Source organism: Coturnix japonica, chromosome 3 (genome assembly GCF_001577835.2).
Source record: "Coturnix japonica isolate 7356 chromosome 3, Coturnix japonica 2.1, whole genome shotgun sequence".
NCBI lineage: Eukaryota > Metazoa > Chordata > Aves > Galliformes > Phasianidae > Coturnix > Coturnix japonica.
The window spans coordinates 28305183-28330271 of record NC_029518.1 but is presented as its reverse complement, the minus strand read 5'-3'; the positions used below and the strand labels follow the sequence as shown (position 1 = coordinate 28330271).

The following is a 25089-nucleotide window of genomic DNA, read 5'->3' as shown; positions in this document are numbered from 1 at the left end:
AACTTGGTGAGCATCCATCTGGCAGTAGAGGACTTTGTTAGCAAAACACACTTCAAGGCACGCTCTTCAGCTACTCTGAAAGCAAAAACAGTTTTGCTACTCCATTGCAGTCAAAGTGTATCTTTGTATCCTACATTGTTGAGTCAGTTAAAAAAAGTGTAGAAATACACAGAACATCTCTTGTCCTGCAGTTAGAAGGCAGATACATTAGCTCCTTCTATTTTTGCTTTCCGTTTGTATTCAGTAAGGAGAAACAGATATTAGCAGGATTATCTAGACTACTGAAATGAACAGACTGATAGCCTGTATGTGAGGATGATATTTAATAATAATTCCTGATAAGTTGCACTTAGAAATAAAAATTATTCCCATAACTTAGAGAAATCTCAACTGGATGATAAGTATGAGGGCTCATTCTGAAAACTGTTTGTTTGCTTTCTTAACATTGGTAGGTTCTCATTACTGGTCCAGCAGACACCCCTTATGCAAATGGGTGCTTTGAATTTGATGTGTATTTTCCACAAGACTATCCTAACTCCCCTCCACTTGTGAATCTGGAAACAACTGGAGGCCACAGTGTGAGATTTAATCCAAATCTCTACAATGATGGCAAGGTAGGTCAACTTTACTCTTGTGAAACTGATTAAACTTCTCTGTTTAAGTTCTTTAGTGGTTTTGTGCCTTCAGTATGATAATTCTGATCTAACAAGTTATAACAGTTTAAGAACTGAGAGGCCAAAGGACTTTCTGTTCAGTACCTTGCTTCCAGTCGTGTTTGCCCCCAGAATGTGGCATATTTTGTACTCTGGGTTTGGCAGACCTGGTAGTTTCTCCAAATGTAGGTTGTTCATCCAGATGCTTTGTGACTGTGTGTCTGTGGAGACAGGTCCTGCTGTCTTGCAGCTGTGGCCAGCAAGCCTTAAGAAAAGGGCAAGGGTTGATCAGCAGCTTCACAGGCCCCTCAGTGAAAAAAATCTACCAGTTTGTCCAGTTACTTTTTGAAAGCCTGACTACAAAAAATTCAGATAAGTCATAAGAGTTGATCAGCATTTTCAATTCCTTGTTTGAGTGACTTGAGAGCACCTTAGAAATGCTTAGACAGAATGATTTTCTTTAAAAACAAGAAGCATTAGAACAGTATTTGAAGAAGAAAAAATAGAATTAGATATCAATGATTCATTTATTTTTGGAGCCACTAGAATCCATAAGTCTTCTTTGAAGAAAAGCAATGCATTTGTTCCTTAATTAGTGTGTGTTCTTCTTCCTTATCCTCATTACTTTTATCCACTTTCATTTCAAATTAATTCTGTAGCAAATAAACTTGTCTTTTGCAGTGAAGTTACACAAATGTTTGTCCAAAAAAAAAAGGAACTTCATGTGACACTAACATTTTGTTCTACCCAAGCAGAGCAAATTTCTTATAATATTTATCTGTGGTATTAATTATGTGACCTTCTCAGGTGTGTTTAAGCATTCTTAACACATGGCATGGGAGGCCAGAAGAGAAATGGAATCCTCAAACATCAAGTTTTTTGCAGGTGAGTATTCCTTGTTTCTCTTCAGTTTGTCGGTCTTAAGACTTTATCTTCATGATTTTACTCTGGAATTTTCTTCCTTGAGTAAGTAAAAATTAAGCAGTCATCCAGAAAATGTATTACTGTGACATTCCAGTTCAGTAACTGGTACCAACCTGTTCATCTGAAGTTGTCTAAGCATTATTTTTCAGATGGACTTGAATTTAGTCTGCCTGTGTACTAGGTCAGTAAGCAAGGTGTAATTAAGAAGCTGTATTATTAAATGCTGCTACGTTGCCACAATCAGTCTGATTACCAAGGAGTTCAGTACATTGGAGAATAAACTCACATCAGATTCACAAATGCAGGTAGATGCATCTTCATACAAGTCTTCCAGTGAAGGGGCTGTTTTGTTGTTGGTTTTTGTTTGTTTGTTTTAAGGAACTTTATTACTTTCCTAGAACAGGAAGTTTCCAAGCTAAAAGACTCAGCAAGTGATTATAAGATCCAAAGTTTATGGTGGGGATTTTTGTGCCACTTAAGATGATGTGGACAAGATCCATGTAACTATTGTACATACTAACCTAATTGGTTGGATGGTACCTTGTTTGCAGCTGCCTTTTTATGTAATCACAGCATGATGAGCCACTTCAAGTTATTTAAAACACATTGGAACTGCTGCATAGTGTTAGACTCTGACTATCAGTGTGATTGTGCAGAAATACTTTGCTGGTAAGAATAATTCAGGTGTGTACAGGCAACCTGTCATCTTAATAGCACGTAGTCATTTGGTCAACATAGTTGTCAAGTGAAGCAACACCCCAATTATTTTATGAGGAAATTTACACCTTTAGACTTCCCTTAGTTTTCTACTAAGTGGCCAATGGAGTCGTTATCAAAGTTTAAAAAGGTAAAAATAATGGAGGGTGATATTTGTATTCTACCAATACACAGACAAACAGCAGGCTACTTTCGGGCATGTGCTATGCTTTCCATACACTTGGATTTTTGACATGTTGTAGTATGATCTTTCAATAAAATTCAGTATAATGGGGACAGTCCTTATAAAGATATGAAGACAATCCTTATAAAGACTGCTCTGACTGAGCGCTTTTATTAGGAACAGTGGTATGTAGATAGCAGTGAGGTAGCAGCATAGGTGTGAAAAAACCTTACGAAATACTTTTCTATAAAAACAATGTTTTAGGAGAGGTGAGCTCTCTGATTTCCATATTGCTGGGTGCTGTAATTTTCCACAGTGCCATATGATTAGCATTTGGAAATGAGTGCAAAGTATAGTGCCAATTGTGATAGCTTTCACAGACAAAATGTGCATGGTGCAAGTCACCTCCCTTAGTCTCTCTGTAACCTATTATTTTTGGTATGAGAAACTAACTTTTAAATCCTGGGATTTTTTTAATTGATTAAATTCTTCTAATTAATAAAGCATGTTTCAGAAAAGTTAAACTGGAAATTCTGAAGATACTTCGGTACTTTAAAATAGTCTCGATTGAAATTGCTCCTGAACTGGGACAGCTCTAAAAGTACTTTGCTAAGTTACTGAGTGACTCCTGAGAAATCAGGTTTGTCTTCAGTTCCAGAAGTGAGTCATTTTGTATTCATTCTCATTTTGTATGCCTTAGTTCTCCAACTAGATCTAACTAGAAACAATTATTCTCTTAGAAATCATCTCTTTGCAACTTCTTTGAGAAGTCCCAACAAGCATGGCAGCTTCCTCATGACTGGGGAATCTCACACCACTGTCAAGATAGGCAAGAAGAACAGTCTGGGGAGCTTACAGCTTTCTTAGCAACACAGCAGTTCTTGGGAGGATTATGAAACAAATTCTCCTGAAAGCTATTTTCAAGTACTTTGAGGACAGTAGTTAATGTGGATGTACTGGGGTGAATAGAGCCTAATGAACCTACTTGATGTCCACGGTGAGATATCTGGCTCTGCACAAGGGGAAAGCAGTGGACATAGTTTACTTTGACATCAGCAAAATGTCTGATCCAGTCTCCTTCAGTATCTTTATAGCCTAATAGGTGAGATATGGATTAAAAGATCGGGTGGAGAGGTGGCTAAACCAGTGGCAAAGAGGTGGGGAAGGTATAAAGAAAATGGAGACAGATACTTCTTAAAGATGCAGAGCAACAGGGCAAGTATCTAATGATGTAAGATGGCACTTGGGAAATTAATTATTTGATTAAATATTAGGAAGAGCTTTTTCACTGTGAGGGTGACAGTAGGATAAGTGTCCAAGAGAGACTGTGGAATGTCCATGCTTGGAGAGGTTCATGTTTGCTCGCTCTACAAAGGAAAAATATGAATTGGAGGTCTAAGTTGTAGTTCTGTACATGGTACATCTTTCCCAACTTTGTAATCATGAGATGAAGTTATGAACTATTAACAATAAAACTGATGTAGAAAGGTATTAAGAAAGCTTATTTTCAGTAATTAGATTAACTTATTAGATTTGGTTGTTAGAAATCTCATACGGCATTTAAGTTTAAAATGCTAAAGTTTTCTAGAGCTTGAGTTTGAAAGGAGTAAAGGAGTTGTTGGAAAAAATTCTGTCTCTCCCCCCCATCCCCCCAGACAAAAACACTTTGTAGCTTTTACATAGAAAACAGCTGGAGGATGAAATAAATTGCTTGGAAAGAATTAAGTACTGCATAAGGTTTTTTTTGCTCAGAGATGGAACTATTAACAGACCACCCAAAAACACTCCAGCAATTGACTTTTCTGACCCAAATTAAGCTGGTATATCAGTTTAGACTTTCTTTCTCATTACAGTTATTATACATAGTATATTAGGGCCAAGAAAGTACAGTGCTGCATATAGTCAAATTTCTCTATCATAGCTATTTTAAAATTATATATTTAAAATAAAAAAAAAATTCAAAAAAGCAAAAAGCGATTTACTTCCAGACACATGTGAAGGCCACAAAAGACACAAATCACCACAGCTCCTTAGGTATCTGAGCTGCTGGAACAGAATTAGGTTACTCTTCTTCCTTATAGCATTATAAATGACCGTTTTCTTGCTGAGACCCAATTTGTGCAGAACATTCTGTATATTTTAATGAATTTATCTGCATTATTACTTTTCAGTGCAATACAGGATAGCCACAGCTACTTCTAGTCAAATGCATGGCAAGCAGGGGTGGCAATGTTTAATTTTCCACCTCAGCTCAAACTGGGCAATGCTATTTTACATTTCCCACTGCACAAGCATGTGCTCTGGCCATCATGATAGGGCTTCACTGGGCTAGACTGCCTCCCTGTACAAGTCTGAGCACATCAAGTACACAAGTACAGGTAGAAAGGTCATGGCATCTAAAGAGCTAAGGATGCGGTTCCATGAGGTAGCAGTGAGAGTAACTTTAGGTCGTTCATCTCCTTCTTGGTGTTGTTTTGAAGTAACTTACTATTTAGACATCGTGTCTTTGTAGTCAATAAATATGACAGAGAGAGTATGGAAAGCTGGAATGTTTCTTTGCTAGTGTTCCTACAAGATGTGTGAGAATGCCGCTCCTAAGCATGGAGCGCAGCTACCTATAAGTATGCAAAATTATGTATATTCTTAAAAGCACATGAATAGTAGATCTAATATGTGTGTTTTGGTGTTTTTTTTCCTAACAGGTGTTAGTATCTGTCCAATCTCTTATACTTGTAGCAGAACCATATTTTAATGAACCTGGCTATGAACGATCAAGAGGTACCCCAAGCGGTTCCCAGAGCTCCAGAGAATATGATGGAAATATACGACAGGCAACAGTCAAGTGGGCAATGCTTGAACAAATCCGAAGTCCGTCGCCGTGTTTTAAGGAGGTGGGCTTTGTGAAACTAAGTAAACACCTTCTTCGTGTTTGAATAGCTAAGGAAGCTTATCTTGTAAACATGCTTATGTTCCTGTTCACAACTGCTTTTTAGTACAAAGAATCACTGTTCAGTGACACTTTCTACTGTTCAGTGGAAAGTTGAGAGTGATGCAAATACTTGGAAGCATGTCTTGCATGAGATGTCTGGTTTTTGTTTGATTCTCCTTATCCTCTGGCACAGCTGACTCTGGAAACTGAACAGAAGAAGAATGCACCTGGCTCTCACAGATCCCTTTCTGGGAAAGGGCTGTGTAAACAAACTGGGAGTGACCTATAAGTCCAATTTGGTGCATAGGTTGTTTAAAGAATGGTTCGTATAGGTTGGCTCACTCTTAATGCCATGTGGTGCCTTTTACATCCAAGTGACAACTATTGATCAGCCTTAGAGTGGACATTCAGTCTTTGCTGATCGGCTTAGATAACAGGGAAATATTTTTCTATGAAACATGAATGTGAAGCATGTATTAGGAAACGTTTTGGGTACACGAATACAATGCAGATTGGAAAAATACTTCAAAACAAGTCTCAGCCTTCACGTTATTCATTTCAAAAGCACATAAAAGAAACCTGTTCCTTTGAGAAGAACTGTCTTGATGTTGATACTAACCTTCGTCCGTTCACACTGCCTTAAGAACTTACTTAAAAACTGAATTAATTTTTTTACTTGTCTGAAAATAGAATAAAACTCACTCAGAATATCACAGAGTGATTTAGGTTTTAGAGACCTCTGTCCTTGTCCCTAGTCCAATTCTATCCCCAAAGTGGGTCCATTTAGGTTGCTGGGGTTTCAACATGCACAGAAAACGATTTCAGGAGAAAAAGTGAAAGTTACACTAAATAACTGTATGAATACTAATGCAAAGTGGTTGACCAGTCATTGCACAGTGCTACCAGCCAATAAGTAGGAAAAAAATGCATTTTGCTCTTGACCATGGAAACTATTGCCACTTCTAAGTTAAGGTGTGGAATTGTATAGTAGCATCACCTTTGTTTTCCACTGTTTGCATGCTAGAATACCAAAAAATGACAATTATTTCAGGATTATTCACATTAGTAAGTGTGACATCTGAGTAAGTGCGTAGTCTCCCATCCCTTCCTTAAAAACATATCCATAAAAACATCCTTTGGAATGCAGAAAGTTTTTCCCACTTACTTAAATTACTCAAGTGTCTTACAGAATGAGAAGTCGTGAGCACTTAACCTATATAAGAAGTATTCTGCCCATTTACAGGTAGAAAACCATATGTTATATACTCTGCTGTTTTGTATTAATGCAGAAAAACATGGTTGCTATTCTCAGCTGTTTCTTTTATGTTTTACTCAGTAAGCTGAAGACCATGATAATGCCACGACACCTAATCAAATAACTTTTGCCAATAGGTACTTTCTTATTTTTAAATGTTACAATTGTGTTTCTGCAAAAAAGCACTCCGATTGTCATCAGTTAAAGTTAGATGAAGATGTTATAAGTTGGTGAGCTCAGACAAGAACATTACGTCCTTCTCTTCCTGTACATAGAAATGAAGGATATATCATTTACAAGATTTGATAATTGAATCCCAGTTTGCTGTTACGGTGCTTTTTGAAAAGAATCTTAAGAATGTTACATGATTATTCTGTAGCTTATGTTTTACTGCTTTCTATGAAAAAAAGCTTGTAAGCTGACATCCTGCTGCTCTTCAGGAAGGTAAAGTAATAAAGTGTAACCAAACAGTGTTGTTTCAATGGAAAAACAATCATTCTGTGAGAATGGGGGACTTGCACATAGCACGTCATTACCAGAAGGCAGATGTTGAAAGCAATAAAGCTGCTAGCTTCCTAAATGCAATATTTGTCACTAGGACTGAGTTCAACTAAACCACACGAAAGGTAAATGCGAAGTAACACTAAGAAGCAGATATCAGTTTGCAGCGGTATCTTGGACATTTGAAACTGCCTTCTCTGGGCAGATAACAGTTTTCCTGCACAGAAGAGAGCTGGCTAGCACTTAAAAGCTTTGGATCCAAAGCCGTTTTGTTCTGGTTTAGATTAATGCCCACATTTCCCAAAGTACAATTTTTATTTTTCTCTGTGTTTGCCTCAGTTATTTTTTTTTTTTTAATCTCCAGATGCTTTTAGGCTTGATTCTCTAGGATAGTATGATTAACTCCTCAAGACTGTGAGAAGAAATGTGAATCTATGATAGCTTGCTTCTAGGAGATGTTTGAGGCTAACATAGCTTGCATGTGTGTGAAAAATACAATCGTACAAGATAAAGCATGGGATCCTACCTAGCGCCTTACCAACTTATGAGAGCTCCATCTATGCTTGATTGAGTACTGACCCCCTAGCACTGAGAAAAGTGGCATTTATCTTTCTTTACGTAGCAGAAAAATAAAAGGAGATTCTGCATTGAGAAACATTACGTTTCTCATTGATGTAATTAGCAGAATTTATTAGAAGAAAGAATGCTACATTCAGTTTGTAGCCCATCCAAATGAAAGTAAGTTCTCCAAGCAGATGATCTGAGTATTTCTCGGAGAAAATAGCTTACTGTTATGAACTGTAGGGTTATGTTAAGAATAGTTGGAACAGTTACAATTCAGCAATACATTAACACCTGGAAGGCGAGGTCTAAGAAAGTGTACACATCATTTCACTCACACTATCTTTTGTCTCGAGCTGTCTTCCCTTCAGTGCCTTAAAAAAAGAAGACCCAGGAGATCTAAGCTGCCAGTCTCAGGGAGTTCTTCCAAATTCCATTATGGATATAAGGAACACATCCAGAATTGGAGTCTATTAGGCTTTCAATATGCAGTTTTTCCTTAGACGAACAGCTATATTCTCTAACCTCTAGAGGGAGAGATTATTTTCTCAATCATATTGCAATGCTGCCAAGAACCCACTGTGCTCAATAAAAAATTCTGTAATGTTATTGTTTCTTTCACCAGGCAGAGTCTTAAAATCTTTTTAAGGCAAAGCCAACACTAAGTAGAGTTTCATAACTTCGTATGCTTTGTTGTTTGTTGGTGGTAGGTTTTAGTTTGGTGAGGGGTTGTTTTTTGTATTATAAATAAATACCAAAGTTTCTGTGTGATCAAATACTGGCTCACAACATTGATGCAGCTCAAGTACTATTGATAGGGAATTGTAGTGTCCTCAGTGATGCTGCTTATGCTTAGAGAATGTAACTGTTGTTGTTTATCTTTCTTACAAGCTGGTGATCCTCCTTCTCTCTGCAGAAGCTTGTTATTTTTCTGTGCTTAAACTGCTTAAAGGGTTTCTGCTCATTTGCTTTTCTGTTCAGACAGCAAGCAGTCAGTAACAAGAGAAGATAAGGCGCTTATTAAAGAGGCATAGGTGGGAAGTATAAAACAGGGCAGCGAGAGCAATGATGAAAGCCCTGATGTTTTATCTATCTTGTATCCTTGCATGTATGTTAATCTAAGTGTACATACATAGTGCCTGCATAGTAAGATCATCTTTGGACTGGAGAATATCTGGCATTCCACTTTCACTTTGCTGTACTGCCATCTTACACCTCATGATTTGGTGCTGAATTACCCTTACAAAGTTTTGATTTTTTTCCATATCCGTTTGGACTCACAGGGCTCTTGCACGTTTTGTATTACTTAAGTATATGGTTCTTAGATGATAAACACATTTTTTTCATCCCAAATATTTTCTTGCAGGTCATCCACAAACATTTTTACTTGAAAAGAGTGGAGATCATGGCTCAGTGTGAGGAGTGGATAGCAGACATCCAGCAGTACAGCAGTGACAAACGGGTAGGCAGAACTATGTCCCATCATGCAGCGGCTCTCAAGGTGAGACTTGTTTTTATGACTGTTCTGTAAACCAGAAGTGACGAGTAGCAATTAAACTGTATAACAGCTGAGTTTTCTAATAACAATGACTGAAAACCAAGGTTTCACCAGTGTCAGAAGCTGAAGTGTATGTACAGACCGCTTTCTCAGTATTTTCTACAAATAAGATCTTTATTTAGTTCTTGTCCTGCCTATTTCTCCATAAATATTTATATAAGGTATAAATATTTCATTTTGTTTATTTTGTTCTTAGGGTTTCCTTGTTCATATATTTTTATGACTAAATTGTTCTACAGCTGCCCTTCAGTAAAAGCAGAGTTTAATTCTTTTGCAGAAGACAATCTTTTGGGGTAGATAAACACAGTTAATAAAGTGTGATCCATTACTTTATAAATGTGCTTACTCCTTTGTTTCAAAACCTTTTATCAACACAGTTACAACTATTTAAATGCTTTCCGTCTTCCTAGGCAAATACTATTATTTGTGTATCTTGTCTTCCACACTGACAACAGACTTACGTATAAATTATTTTTTGTGTAACTATAGGGGGAAGTTTTTAAAGATTTCTTTTTTGCTGGTGTTAAACTTGCATTCTTTCAGTGTGATTGGTCATTAAAACCATATTAATTAAAATCTCCACATATCTGGCAAAAAATGCCTCTAGATCCATCCTGTTTCCTGCTCCTAGCTTGTGCATACACGCACACTGGAGTTTCTCTTAAATAGTTTTGCCTGTGAACTACCTTGTCCAAGGCAAGCCAGTTTCTGTCATAATCACAGAACATAAATGTGTCTTGAATACAAAAAAGATAGCACAGCACTTGCACTCATGCACTCGTTTGCTACAACTCTATGCGCTGCCTTTAGTTTGTCCTCCAATAGAACCTGATTACTGTCACTATAAGGAAAGTACCGGTGCTTAAATGAGAACTATGAGAAAACCTTATCCAGGCAGTGAAAGAAGACATTAAAACCTGTGCTACTTACTCCTTCTGTTGTCTTCTGTTCCCTAAAACTGTGAGGAGTCGTGTTTTAACTGTGGTCTTCAGCACTAACTACTTGTTGTGTATTTAGCGTCATACAGCTCAGCTGCGGGAAGAACTTCTGAAACTCCCCTGTCCTGAAGGATTGGATCCAGACGCCGATGACTCCGTGGAAAAATGCAGTGCCACGAGTTCAGAAGAGACCATGTTGCACGAACAGGTGAAACCCAGCAGCAGTAAAGATATCCCCACTGATTTCAAGTTATGAGTTGCATTGACATGGACTTTCTAGACACAAAAGGCTTTGAAGCACAAGCCAAATATGTCAATATTTGTATGTAAGAAGCTAATTATGTAATAGGCAGTGAAACTGAAACTATACTATGCCCTTAAGGATATACAGTTTAATTCAAGATGATCTTTTATTTACCTGTACAAGAGTGTAAACTTTTTTGTGCTTTTATTTTTCAATTGTGAGAACCACTGATTGGTATGTTGAAAAAAGTTATGTATACAAGAAATGGAGAAATCACTGATATATAAGGGAAAACTACCTTAGGAAAGAATGTTTACTGAATGTTTATTATTTTTTTTTACTTGTAGAGTGAGGGCGGTTGTAACAAAGAATATATATTGGTCATTCTTACAGCTCCTATTTAAAGTCAGAAAATTTTCACTGAATTTGATAGATTTTACGTTTGGCCATATATTCATGCTCATATTTGATTCTAAAGAGAACCTCCTGTATACTTCAATAAAAGTTAAATGGACATGATCCCTCTTTTATGATTTACTGGTACATTTTTTAAATAAACTGCCATAAAATACGTTATAGCTGAAAGCTTGCACTTGTACGACTGAATTCATTGCAGTCAACCTATTTAATTTTATGCTTACTAATTCTAAAATGCAGTTGAAATAAATGCACATGGTTTTACCTCATGCCAAAACCTGGACTTCTGAATTCATCTTTTGTTTAGCTACTTTAAGCAAGCTAACAGTGCTCTAAATTCCTTAAGGGCTGTTGTGGAACAAAGTCTGTTTTCTGTTGAAATGTCTGACTTTTACGTAATAATAATAATAACTGTACTTTAAGTACTGACGGGCTGATGATGTGCCATGTAGGACACTTAATGTTCTGTAGTTGCTGCTGCATAGGCTTAGTTCTGATTTTACTCTTGCAGCCACGGGTCCCTAACTAAAAAGGGATTTCCATGATTCAATTATCAAGTCTCGCTTTTAAAGATTAAGTGATAGCAATGCACGTTACATTAAATAGTCCTTGAAGGACTAAAAAGATAGTGTTATTACCTCAGACTAAATGATCTGTTGTATCAATAATACTACGAGTGAGGTTAAAAAAAAAAAATCCTCTTTTTTGTTTTCTATTTGTTCTTTGTTTATAAGTATCACGCTGGAATTTTTTCACTTTTTGTTTTACAATGTATTATTTCTAATCATTAAAAGTGGCACCAACTGAGGTTGTGTTCTTATGCTGATGGTTAACAGGCATTGATAGTTCTGTCCATAGTACAGTTTGTCTGTTCTTTTGATACATCGTGTTATCCTGAGGCTCATCCTGATATTACGTCATTCTCAAAACATCAGTTCACACATTTCTGTGATACTTCAGGAAACCCTTAAAAAGGGAAGCAAGCAGCTCTGTGCCAGTGTTACACAGGTAAGTGTACAAAACAGTTTATGCCATAGTCAACATTCTAGACCGTTATCTGTGTTAAAGCAGCACTGTGTTTTTCTTGGTGGGTATTCCCCTAGTGTGTGTTTATGGTGATGCCCATGTGATGTCACTGCTGTTAAATTAAGCAAATGCAAACAGCTGCATGGGATATTAAAGTCTAATCTGTAAACTCATACCAACTTTTTGTGCTCCAACTTGAGCACCATAGAGCAATATCATACCAAATTAATGCAGTGATTCCATCATTAACAACTTGCAACTATGTTCTTGGAAAAATAAGGAAGTTCCCACAAAATACAGGAAATAAATGTACTAGAACGGTTTTAAGCAATTTAATCTCTGCTTGATAGATCAAATAGAGCATCAGGTTTCTGGCAGGAATCACATTATCCAGAAAATATCACCCCAAAACAGTATTTTTTGTCCCACTAACTCTGCAATGCTATATGTAGGATGATTATTAGGGGAGCTTTTCTTCCCTGAAATGTTCCTGGAATTGCATAAACAAGTGCTCTATTTTATATGCTAAGGCAAATGAATTGATAGGTAAACCATTCTATTATTAATTTACCTTGATTACCTGTAAATATCTGAACAAAAATTTAGTTTGACCTACATTTAAGGCAGGACCTTAAGTGCCGCTCTGCTACACAGGGGCTTGAATCCCAGGGGCTGGACTCGATGATCTCTAAGGTCCCTTCCAACCCGCACAAGACTGATACTGTGATTCTGTGACCTTAGGTTATTCTGTTCCCACCGGAGGAAAATTATTTAGGCTTAGGTATTTACCTGGTGTTTCTCTGACTTGCCTTCCATTTTCTTCCCTCCGTAATACCTTGGTATTTGTGTGTTTTGCAAGTGTTCTTTTGTTTCTTTCTTTGTTTCCCCAGAAGCCAGTCACCATCATGTGGACATCTCTCTGGACTGTCAGCTAGATGTAGAAATGTTTCTGTAATTCATAAAGAAAAATCTTATATTTAAGCTTGTTTAGGAAACAGTCCAGAAAGGAACGGTATCCATTCTGTATCATTGACCATGCAGGATATTTCTTATCATATCTCACTGTGTTATTGTTAAAAACCTTCAGGCAGCTTTCCTGTTTCCCATGTTGTGCTCCATACTTCCAGCTTATGCACTTGATGCATTTTTTCATTTGCTCTCCATCTGCAGTCATCTTTCTTTTCCTCACCCACAGACCCACCCCCACAGATATATACGTACAAAGCCTTCAACAGTTTATACACTCTTTGCATAAAGCTCTTAGGGTAAAGCAACCACATCCCAGCTCCTCAAAAGTAAACTGAGGAATACATTTTAAAAAATATTTTCCAACCAGGAAATTAAAAAAAACTAAAACCACAGCTTTGAAAACAAAACAAGCCAAAAGAGTGTCAGTATTATAGACTGCCTCTATTGCTTCATTAAATATTTTCTTATTTACCTGAGCAAAACACAGTCTTTTTTCCATCTTTTCCATTTGCTTAAACAAGCGTGTGATTTGGAAGGGGAAATTTGGCTGTGATGGTGAAGGCAACAGCTTTCTTTAACATACTCCTAAATAATGGCTTAGAAGGTACCAGAAGTCCATAGAAGCTCTTTCAACTCAACTTAAAAGCTAATTTTCATTCGCCAGCTCCTTTCCCCTTATATCAACTATATCAAAGCTGACTTCCAGGACAGCACTTTCTGTCAAACCTCCTTTGAAACCACTAGCAATAAGGATGTTGGTTCTACGGTTACCATTTTAAGTAGGTCCTAAGGAGGTGGCAATGAACTGGACATCACACAGCCAAACAGCAGTCCTAGCTTAAGCCCAGAGCAGCACAGTTCTAAGCCTGGTGTATGAGGGCACATCTTTTAACACTGCATGAGAAGTACCAGTGCAGTTTATTTAGAAAGTAATGAGGCCTTTATTCATTACATACACAACAACCAGCCCAGACAAGCTTGGACATCGTCACATTATGGAAGTCAGGGAGCCAGATCCCTATGCATATGGTTGGGAAGCATTCTCCAGGATGCAAGTCTCAGCCTGCATTCTGGCTATAGCTACAGTTCAGGATGTCCTAAAAACCTTGCAAATGTTTGCTGGCAATGAACTGTGGCAGTGATTCAAGAGGGGACAGAAGTGACGTGGCAGAACAAAAACTAATAGCCAACAGCAGGATTGCTGAAAAGGAAATGGTAGGCCTGCCAACTGGACTGCTCCTCTCTACTACCAGGCTATCAGTGCAAATCTCAACTGGGTTTTGAGGCGGTTTCAATCAGTGGAACTCATTATGATATATAAAATTCACAGGGGCTGGCCTCCAGATCAGCAGAAGTCACAAGAGAAATCATGCAGCCATCTGGCTGGCTGAATTTTGCCATCATGTTTGGGATTCTGGCTAAGTCCCAGAGCATTTACAGTAGCCACAGACTAGCAAAAGAAAAACTCTTTCCAGAGTCAATTCAACACATCTCCTGTCTGCCTCACTAAAGGCAACAGAGCATGCAGCTGGGTCACACAGACATCAAAACACCTGCTGTCATATGGCTCCCTGGGAGGCTTTAAATGTTGGCAACATGATGAGGGACCACCTCATCCATATGACAACAGGGAAGATGAGGGGGGAAATTACATGTGAGTGATGATTTAGCTCGATACAGATTTCACTCTAGCTTAAAAATAGGTATCTACCTACAAGTGAGTGCTCAGTCACAAACGATTGCTGTTGATGGCAGCAAATAGAAACTGAAGCAAAAGTACTCCAGAGAACAAAATATCTGTTTGTATCTGTGCTGCCTACTGATGTGTTAAACCTCCTCCCGCTCTTTTCTAGCTGTTCCTCTAAGGGAATCATTCACGTTAGAAAACAAATAGCCAGATGAACAAATGACATACGGCAGGGAACTAAACATCAATAACCAGTATCAGAGGAGAAGCCAAGCCATTGCAACAGAGAAGAGGAGAATGACAGTACATGGCTCCTGATTAACAACTGTGCAACTCAGGAAAGATGGTTCTATCTCACAGAGCTCTCAGGAGTCCATATTGCCAGCAGAAATCAATGAAAGACAGCACTGAAATTTCAAGATCGAATTTAGAGAACTGCCACAGAATCCTATATGCAGTTACTATGGTTCCTTGTAGTTACAAAGAGTTTCTGATAACACCGTCTTCCTGAAAATGTTCGTCTAATTTGTTTGAGTGGGTTTTTAATGATTACATAAAATACTCTTTCACTTGCCACTGCATTTTCAGGCACAGAATCCAACAGCAAGCGATTTTCCATTGCCAAGTGTGCGTTCAAACACAGTTGGCCAGTCAGTATCACCAAGGGCAAACCGTGACGGTAAATTTATCCAGTTTTCATTTTCCCCTGGTAGTTCATTTTCCACATTTCAACATACTGAGCTTTATGCATCAAAGCTTCACTGAGACACCAGAACAGCATTCAGTGCCCTGGTTTTCATCACAGCCTGCAAGTGAAAGCTCCACCAGTCAGAATCTGGGGTCAGCATCGGTACAGCAGACCTAATTGTTCTACACCTCCTACCAAATGCTACATCCTGGGACTGTCAAAGAGTTTCCATGCAGACCCTGTTGCCAGCAGAGTTTGCCTCAAATTTTACCTTCTTTATATTAGACTGAATTCCTGACATAAGTCTTATGGAGAAAATGACATTATCTGCATTTTTCCTAAGTGTAAGTATTTAAATGGTTCAAAAGCTTTTGCCTTAATGCCTTTGAGTTTAATTCAGTTAGTATATGGAATAAAAATATTCCTATTATTTTAATATGTTAATTAAAGGTCAAGAAATTTATTAAGTCGATTGTATTGTAGAGCCACAGAAACGATGACCAGTAATGAAGCAGCTGGAGGTGATCACTGCTCTGCCCCAAAGCATCCAGTTTCCCCAGCAGCTGTCAACGTCTCTCCTACAATTTTGGTAGTTTGGACTCTGCTTCAAGCTAATGGCCTTCTTTTTGTCTCTAGTCCCAGCTACATTGCAGTGTTATTATGGACACCCTACGTGTATAGCTTACTTCAATTACTAGATCATTTTTATTTGCTCAAAAACCAAACAATTATAAAATAGATGAAGGAAACAGGGAAGAAAACAGAGCAAAGGTCATGTTGCACTTTAAAAAGTCCAGCCGTTTCCAGTTTCTCTCATGGTTGCAGTAAAACTATTAATCATAATAAACTCATTTTGTCTAAATGCGGAGGTAATACATTTTTCCACGTATATCATTTCATTGCTATGACAGAATGATGCCAGAGAGTCTAAATAGGTGATCTAATAAATTTTCCTTTAGGAACATTGTTTAGCACTAAAGGTTGGAGTGGGGAGGGGCAGGGAACGGGGCAAGATGGATGGCAGCTGTTGGTAAGAAAGATTGGGTTTTAATTTTCTTAAAGTAGATCCATATAGTACATTTACATAGAAGCATTTAACAGGCTGAGAAAATGTATGTAAGTTGATAGTGGAGCAATAGGAACTGATGCCTTTGTAAAGGAAAAATACAGCTCTAGCTAATAGTAAGCTTTTCAAGCTGTTTAATATCATTCATCTGCTTAAGGACTATTTTTGATATAATTGAGCACTTCACATTCTCCATTTTTACGCAAAGATTCATACACACAGTGTAACACTTATTGTTAAGTGAAGTTAGTTCTGCATCTGATTTGACTGTGCACAGAAATGTTCTGGTAATGAAGCAGCATTGCAGGAGACAAACAGCAGTTTGTTCCCCACCCCTCTTCCAAAAACAAACAGGGGGAAAAAAAAAGCCAAAAGCCAAACTTGTGTTAAATGCACTTCATACTTCAACGTAAATGTGACTGTTTGATGAGGTCCTACGGCAGCGTGGGAGAACAAATACACACATTGACATCATGGAAAATGAACGGCCGCTGATAAAACATTAGAAAAGAAAAAAATCAAAGCTGCTACTCCCTATTTCTTTGCATCAGATCTGTCCAAGTCAAGCTTTGGAAGAAGTTACTGATTTTGGTTTAATTCCAGTTATTTTTTTCTATTTGTTCTTTCTTTCATTTCAGTACCCAAACTGGGGAAAACAGAAGAAAAACTATGTTTCATGTAGGATTAATCCCTACTCTTTACTGCAGCACTGGGTACATTCAATAATGACAACCCTGCTGTGTAAAGAACAGCAATTCTTTTCTTCCCACACATAGTTGATCTAGTGAGATGTGTGCTGCTGGCCACACAGATTGGCTGCAAAGAAAGAAGCAAATCTCCTTTAAAACAGCTATTTCATATACAGATAATACAGAAAGCTGGATAACCCTCTGTGTTTTTCCAGCTCTTACAATGGGTGACACAGACTCTAATGAGCTCTGTAGTTGTAGCTCTCTCTCCTTCCCAGTCAGCTCCTTTAAAGCCAGCTTTTTTCAGAGGACTTTCATATCTTCTCTTATAAACTAGGTATGTCAAAGAAACAAAGACCATCTTCCAGCACACCTAAACTGGGTAAAAGCGAACTAACCAAATCTAGGTGGAATAACTCCCCAGAACTGAGTCTTTACTGCTGACTCTCAGGAGACACAACAAAGCATCAGATCTGAAAAGTAGGGATCTTCTAGAGAGCCCAGTGGAGGGCCACAGAGATGATTAGGGTACTGGAGCGCTTCCTGTATGAAGAACACATGAGACCCCTGGGACTGTTCAGCCTGGAGAAGAGAAGGCTGAGGGGGGAATCTCATCACTGTTTGTAAATATCCAAAATGGGGGAGTGAAGTGGATGGAGCAAGACACTGGAACGGTGGCGTGCAGCAATAGACAAGGGATAATGGGCAAAAACTGGAACGGAATAAGTTCCATATAAACACAACAAAGAATTCATTTATTTTACTGTCAGAGCTATGGAGCACTGGAACAGGTTGCCCAGAGACACTGTGGAGTCTCCTTCTCTGGAGATAGTCAAAACCTGTCCAGATGCCTTCCTGTGAGATCAACTGTGGGGAACCTGATTTAGCAAGGGGCTGGAATAGATTGTCTCTATAGATCCTTTCCAACCCCTACAGTTCTATGATTCTGTGACTCGGACACATGAATTCCTATCACTGACACATTTAAAACTAACCAAAGCACTTTCTCAAGTGCTGTTTCTCCACGTGACTTCCTTTATTGGTTTATAGATTTTTCCATTAACTTACTTCACTCTCACTGCAAGAAACATAACCAACTTTTCCAGAGTCTGCATTGGTTTTTTTCCTTGTATATTTTCCTTGCTCATGCAAGCATAACTGCTTTAAAAGTTGCTTCTCTGCTCCTCTGAAGAGAAGAATATAACCTGGAATTCAGGACTGAGAAACAATTGTTCACACCAAAACTGTGTCAATGTAATGTTTAAGTGATAGCAATGCAACTAACACAAGCAAAGAAGGAAACGTACTCACCTTTTGTATACTGCATTCAGTTTAAGAACAGACTGCAGATGACAATCCTGTATTGCTTTCACTTTAAGAAAACTGAGGATTCATACTTTTTTACTCCTTGACATTGATAAAGGCAGTATATTTTTAACATTCATACTGAGGCCCATTATCATCTAAAGCCGTTGCTAAAAGCTGACAAATTAAGCCTGCCAGCCTTGGATGTATTAAACTCTCCCTAATTCCCTCAGCCTACTACATGCTGAAACCAATTACATTTTTTTTCTTAAGCTCCCAGCATTAACACAATTTCACATCTAGCGCATGCAGCATCTGCTAAAGTGAAATTTCTCCTTCCTCTGCTTCTGTCATCACCCCAGTGACTGCACTGCAGACCTGCTCTAACCACTGCACTTATCTACACATTGTCACCTGTGACTGGTATCTTATTTAAATTCTAAAAGGGTTTGTGGAGGTACCTGAACTATAAGGTTAAAATGATCTTTATTCCAGCACAGCCATCTGGATAAACCTTTATGGATAAGGCTGGATGTACATAGAGGTGTATAGGGTGTGACGAGGCTTCACTTGCTTGGAAGACTACTGTACTTCAATGAAACAAAGTAAGCTTCAAAACAGGTAAGTAAGTATACTGTCTGGGTCAGTATCTCCTCCAGATGTTTAACACTGCCACAACTTATCAGGTTGTTCTTGTTGATGCCTAGCTCTCTGCAAAAAAAACACTACATTTAATTATTATTTTCCTTGTCAGTAAAAATAATGCATCAAACAGACCTAAATCTGGAAGAAGATATTAGAGCTCTTAATATACATATACGTAAACTGATGCATCCCAACCCTTCACTCAGCTAATAACATTCACTTCTACTTTATCCTTTCCTCCACAAACACATTCATGCTCCCTTTCACACTGCATTATGGACAAACTAAAAGACACTCCTTCTGGGCTTGTTTGCAATGCCACTTCTCTATACTTTCTCATCCACTTTCAGTATCTGCTGTGACAGCTCCTGAAACATACTGGCTGTTTATAGATTGAAGATCTGCAGCGATCTCCATTATTTACATAGCATTCAGATCCTTTTATTAAAAAAAATAATAAAGTAAGATCAGACATAATTTAGCTGTTTGCATAGCTGGTTTATAGAACATTTTGACTGCCGCATACTGCATTAGCCTTCCACAATGCCTGTAGGTTCATCTTATAACTATTCTGTATTCCCATCTGTATGGGAAACTGTTGATCACAGCCTGAACCTCTGATTAACCACCTGAGGCAAGCAATGAGTCAGCTGCAGGAGCACAGGTGAAGGAAATTCATCTGTGCTATAGGCAGGTATGGAGCTTGACCCCACCTCTCCTAGGTCCCATTTAAGGGCTGACTACCACTAAGGCAGGTTCTTTTTCTCTGGAGGCTGCACCTTTGTGGAGTTTACTGTGTATCTTCAATATTGGTGAGTGTTTTCCGTTTATCATAGATTATCTTTCTATTGTGATAATCTTTCTTATGAAACATCTGTTTAACCTCTGTTTACCTATCAACTGTATAATTGTATAACTGTACAATTGTATAGATGGTGTACAGATAAAACACCAAAAGAGTTTGTTGGGCTGCTTAGGGTACCAGCAGGCCTTAAGAGCCCTGACCAGTCTCAGCTGGGGCTTCTGTATATCTCTGTCTATGAGCCCAGGAGTTGCCACACTAGTCTCCATGCCCAAGACCTGAGCTGACTTCCTGGCCTGACCTTAGACCTTCTGCACAACCGTGAGCACGTAGGATGAACCTGACCGCAATCTATCTATCTATATATTTTTAACTGCTGATATGATAATTTGTACAAGTCTAACTTGTTCTTAAATCCCTCCTAATCTCTGTTAACTATCACAGAGGTTTCACTAAGATTATATAGTGTCTCAGGAGAAATTAAAGAGATGCGTGAAGAATAACATGATCAATTTTGCAATCCAAGGATTCTGGTGGATCTAATTCAATGTAGAAAACACAAAGAACCTTCCCCTTTTCATTCCTCTCTCGTGCTTTCTCTGATATTTTCTTAAGGAACTTCTTGTTAAGATTGTGCTAGTACCTGAACCAAAGCAACAACCTCCATTTTGGAAATTCTGGAGCACGCTGGTGATGACAAGCAATACAATGATAGACACAGGAGAACTCTACAAAGAAAACAGCCCTCAATAGAACAAGAACAGATTTACCAGAGTGAAACTAATTATTTATGACACACATCTAAGAGCCAACAACTACAAAGCAATATCTTCAAAAATTGCATTTCTTGAGGATATGTTCCACCTGTTCATAACTAAATCCTACTAAGTCTCTTACTCAGCATTCTGCCTGAAGACAGACAATGGCTGCTTAATTAGAGAAACACATGGAGAAATGTAAAGGTTTCTTTAGAAATTTAGCATTAGAAGATAATGATGTTAACTGACAGTGCAATGCCCCAATAGATACCAGGGTCAAATGAGTACGACAGCTTCCTTCTGCTATGAGCTGAGCCAATCATACAACTCCAAAGCACTTAATGTTAAGTAGAACATTCTTAGATTCAAATAAATAAAAATAAGGAAGACTTAAAGTAGAAGAATAGATTAAATTACCACAGAAAGCTGAATGCATATGGCTAGTTTGGAATTTAAAATTACCAAAAATAATTAATTATAAAATAATTATTAAAACAATTTTGGATAGTCTGAAACAAATCTGACCCAGAGTTCCCTCTATTTAATGAATTCTTCTAAGGGTGAGAAGACTTCCTTGGCCTCATAGCAAATTCAAATGGAAAATTCTAGGCATGCAATGACAGGAATGTATACAGTAATGTGTATTGTCATTCTGCAATCCAAGGGCCAGCACAAGTTGCTGTATCTAAGAATCCTGTCTTCCTCATCCTTTCCCAAAGGACCTCTGTATGAGTTAGAGTCATTAGCTCTATTTCAGAACAGAAATTTGGAGATCTTAGGCTATGCATTTTCATTAATTAAACTTATATCACCAATTGTGATACAGAACTAAAGGTGAACTATGACAGTGAATTCCATCACCAGTCACAGCAGAACGTAGCCTAGAAGTACATGGATACTGTGGCACTGGGAAACATAGTAATAAATTTCTGTGCTAAAAGTCATATAATACAAAGAGAAATTGACAGAGAAAACCTTACTGGGAAAACTGAACAGTTTTTGAATTTATGTTCTGAGAGTTGAAGTTTTAAGGATTCTGGTGATAAAGATAAATCAGGAGTTTTGCAAACACAAGAATTAGTGAGGCCTGGGTTCCCACTCATTTGTTCCTCAGCTGACCACAAAACTGAACTGAAGCTTTTCCTGCTCTCAAGGTATTTAATGTTTTCCCCTTGCTATTCACTCTCTCTCTCCACAACCCCAAGCTGAGTCTCTGTTATATGATACCACAAAAGTTCTCATGCAGAACACAACTGTAGGTGTCATATTTCTCTCCTATCTATCCACATTTTCATAAAACTACGAAAAGTGTAATGACCTTAGAGACAAGTTGTGCCTCTGTTTAAGACTGTCTGAAAAAGGCCAGTAGGTTCTGAATATGCTTAATGGGGAGAGCCAGCAAGACAGTGTAAATATGTTATTCTGAGAAATAACGCTAGCAGGACCAGAAATAGGGTAGCTGGATAGATTGTTTCTGCTCATTAATATTACTTGTGCTGTTTATTTTCAAGTCTATGCAGGCCTAAGATGTTGGTATTATCCCATTACTGGGATTTGTTAATATGTTCTTATATATCATCATCCAATAAAAGGTAAGGTCTATTTATTTAGGCAGCGAGTCTGAACACACTGTTATTAGTCCAAGTTTCTGGCAGGATCTTTTCCTGGAGGTTAAATGGCATCTTTCCAAACTGTACCTTGGCAGAGATGTTGGCTCTGCTTAGACCCGTGGTGTTTCCCTCTTGATGTATTCCTAAGAGATTATGCAACAATAAAATCTGGACAATGAATGTTTGAGTTTTAGATAAATTATCTTAGTGGTAATTACACCATTATGAAGTCATTTACATTTTGCTACTTTATGCTGCATTATCAATCAATTAGTGTGTCAGAGATTTCAAGGCTTTACGGTGTCGTAACAGATACTCTATACATAGAGTGTGAAAATTTCCTAAAATATGAGTGTGTTATAATATCTGTCCTTACCATAAGTAATAGATAACAGTAATTGCTTCAGATTTTTTTAATGTTTGTTTGCAAAGGTGAGAATAATGTAATATCTAAAACCAGCTGAGCTGTCTCAATACAAGCTGAGGCAAGATAAGCTGAAGTTTTATTTATAGTAATTTAATAGCAAATTCAAGAAGTAATTCTACTTAACAGAGGTGATAAATAACTGTACTTCAGTTCCATGGTTCCAAGGAAATCTGTTTAGATAGCTGCTCCTTCTCTTTCTCCAGGTGCAACTGTGGGGGAAGCTGTGTCTGAAGCAGTTAAAAGATACTGTGTTTGGAGCTTAAACCTGAATATACTTAGAAACATTTAAAATTAATTATTTCTGACAGCCCTAAATTAGAGACATGCTATACTAATAAACATGGCGCTTGCCTGCTATTAGGCCCATGCACTTCAGTACTGACACAGAACAAAGGGTTTGGAATGCCTGAACACTTGGTCATTAAAGTAAAAAGGGGACACATTCAAAACTCAGTTCATTCGTCAACCTGGCAGCGGCTGAAGGATTTCTGCATACGAAATACAGGAGCATCTGGCTATCAAGAATGCTTAAGACCTCACCTATTGATCTCTTTCATCTGCTTAAATAATTCAAGATGTTATCATGCCTAAAAAAATGTGATTAAAATTGTTGTGCATATAAACCTCAAAGCAGTAAGGAGAAAATGATACAAATGCTACTAAACAAAATCAGCATCAGACATCCCAAAGAACTGACCGAAAACCTGGAAAGAGCAGAAATTTGTCTGTGGGGGGAAATGTGGGGAAAGGGAAGGATGGAGGAGGAATTGTGAATTGTGTACATTTTATGCCTTTGTAGAAAAGATGGAAAAAATTATGAATGATTCTAGTAGATGATTAAAAACAAAAAGATCAAGATAAGATTATTTATGACTGTAAGCTAGGTATAACTTCTCTAACAAGGATTTACAGCCTCTGCAAAACTCTAAGTATCAGATACTAAATCTCTGCAGTAGATTCACAATAGCTGGAAACTGGAGGGCTTCACAAATATAATAATAAACTAGTAATGTACTCTTCACAATTTACTTTTAATAGAAATATATAAGAATAAAATTGTACCTGGGACATTATGTAGTTCTGGGTCCCTTGCTAAGAGAAGGAGAGAGGAGAAGATCTAACTAGAGAGATTTTACTTGAGGATGATTAGTTATGATGAGTAGTTATAGACATGCTGAGGAGGACTAAAGGAGTTAAAACAAGGAGAGGCTGAGGGCATTATGTTTGTTATACCTGCAAAAGAGAAGTAACAGCAGCCTTTCCCATAACTAGAATAGGGTTATAGAAAACATGGAACCAGACTCTTCTCTGAGGCTCATAACTAAAGAAAGAGGCAATATTCACGTCATTCGCAGATCCCTTCAAACTTATATTGCTAAGCTAAGTAGGCAATTAATATAATACAAATACCTTATCTTTTCTTTATTCATTTTTAAGAGAGAAAGATTAAAATCAAGTCACCAACTCTTACTTCTTTCATTAAAAGTCAACAGCAAGGATGCTATTGTTATCCTATGCCTTTCCATCTTTCTTTCAGTACTAGCATTGAAATGTTACAGCTTGAAAATGAGATGTAAATAGAAATAGCAATTATTTTATGTCAGGAACAAAGAGATGACATTAAAGGAGAATCTGTTCACACCAGAGGCCAGACTAAATTAAGTCTTGACCTGTACCACTGTGATGCTATCAGAATCTGGCTCCATGCCACTAAGCCTTAGTAATGCCTCAGCAATCTAAGTTGAGCTATTAATAAAAACAACTTACCTATAGAAAAGAAGGAAAGCAACACAGAATTGTTAAAAACCTTCTTAAGTTTACAGAGAAGTGATACAGCTCAATGTGAATGCAATTGTTAGATACCCATACAGGGTCAGATTAAAACTCAAGAAAAGACAACATTACAAGGAGAAAGACTAATCAGGGCACAGTCAAAATTCCTACCCTCAGAAGACCACAAAAGCCTGACTGTTTATCCTTTATTACAGCTTTTATGTATGAGAAAACCATCATGAACTGCCTAGGGTTTTTCATGTTTGTTTGTTGTGACTAAATACTGTTCTTATCATTTCTCATAGACTAGTTGATACAGAAAGAGTAAAACTTGAGAAAGAAATAAGAGACAAGTTGAAAATTGCTGATTAATAGAAAAAATAATTCTAAAAAATTGACATGTAATCTTCTGGCTTCCTAAATCTTTGGCCACTGTCAGAAAACAAACAAACAAAACCAGGAACACTCACACAAATTAACAAATTCAAGCAAAAAACTCTGTCCTGAAGTGTTAAGAAGTCTTAATTTGTTTATCTCTGGGCATTCAGAGGTCTTGGGATACCATGCTGAATTTCACAGGGAAAACTGTAGGCTGTCAACCTTGATTTCTATAATAAATTGCCGATTTAAATATAAAGTTTAAATGCATTTTCATCTCTCCAAAAAGCTGTTACTGAAGGAAAGAATTTGTAAATAGATTCTAAGAAGGATTATTTGCCAGTAAGGAAAAAGCTGGCTATACTGTTTCACAGTTTCTCTGCACTAGAGGTTGAAATGAGAGCAT

At 37.7% G+C, this 25089-nt stretch overlaps 1 protein-coding gene across 8 annotated transcripts in view; it reads left to right on the top strand.

Moving 5' to 3' along the window:
- The window catches only part of BIRC6 (baculoviral IAP repeat containing 6), a 151134-nt gene extending 139467 nt beyond the window's left edge, over positions 1–11667 (top strand). For all 8 annotated transcript variants that reach the window (XM_015857677.2, XM_015857679.2, XM_015857673.2 and 5 more), the window contains 5 exons: positions 453–614; positions 1461–1538; positions 5160–5348; positions 9070–9204; positions 10279–11667. In XM_015857677.2, the coding sequence (XP_015713163.1) occupies positions 453–614; positions 1461–1538; positions 5160–5348; positions 9070–9204; positions 10279–10455 (741 nt within the window). In that variant the 3' untranslated portion in view covers positions 10456–11667. The remainder of the gene's footprint in view (positions 1–452; positions 615–1460; positions 1539–5159; positions 5349–9069; positions 9205–10278) is intronic.
- The last annotated feature ends 13422 nt before the right edge of the window (positions 11668–25089 follow it).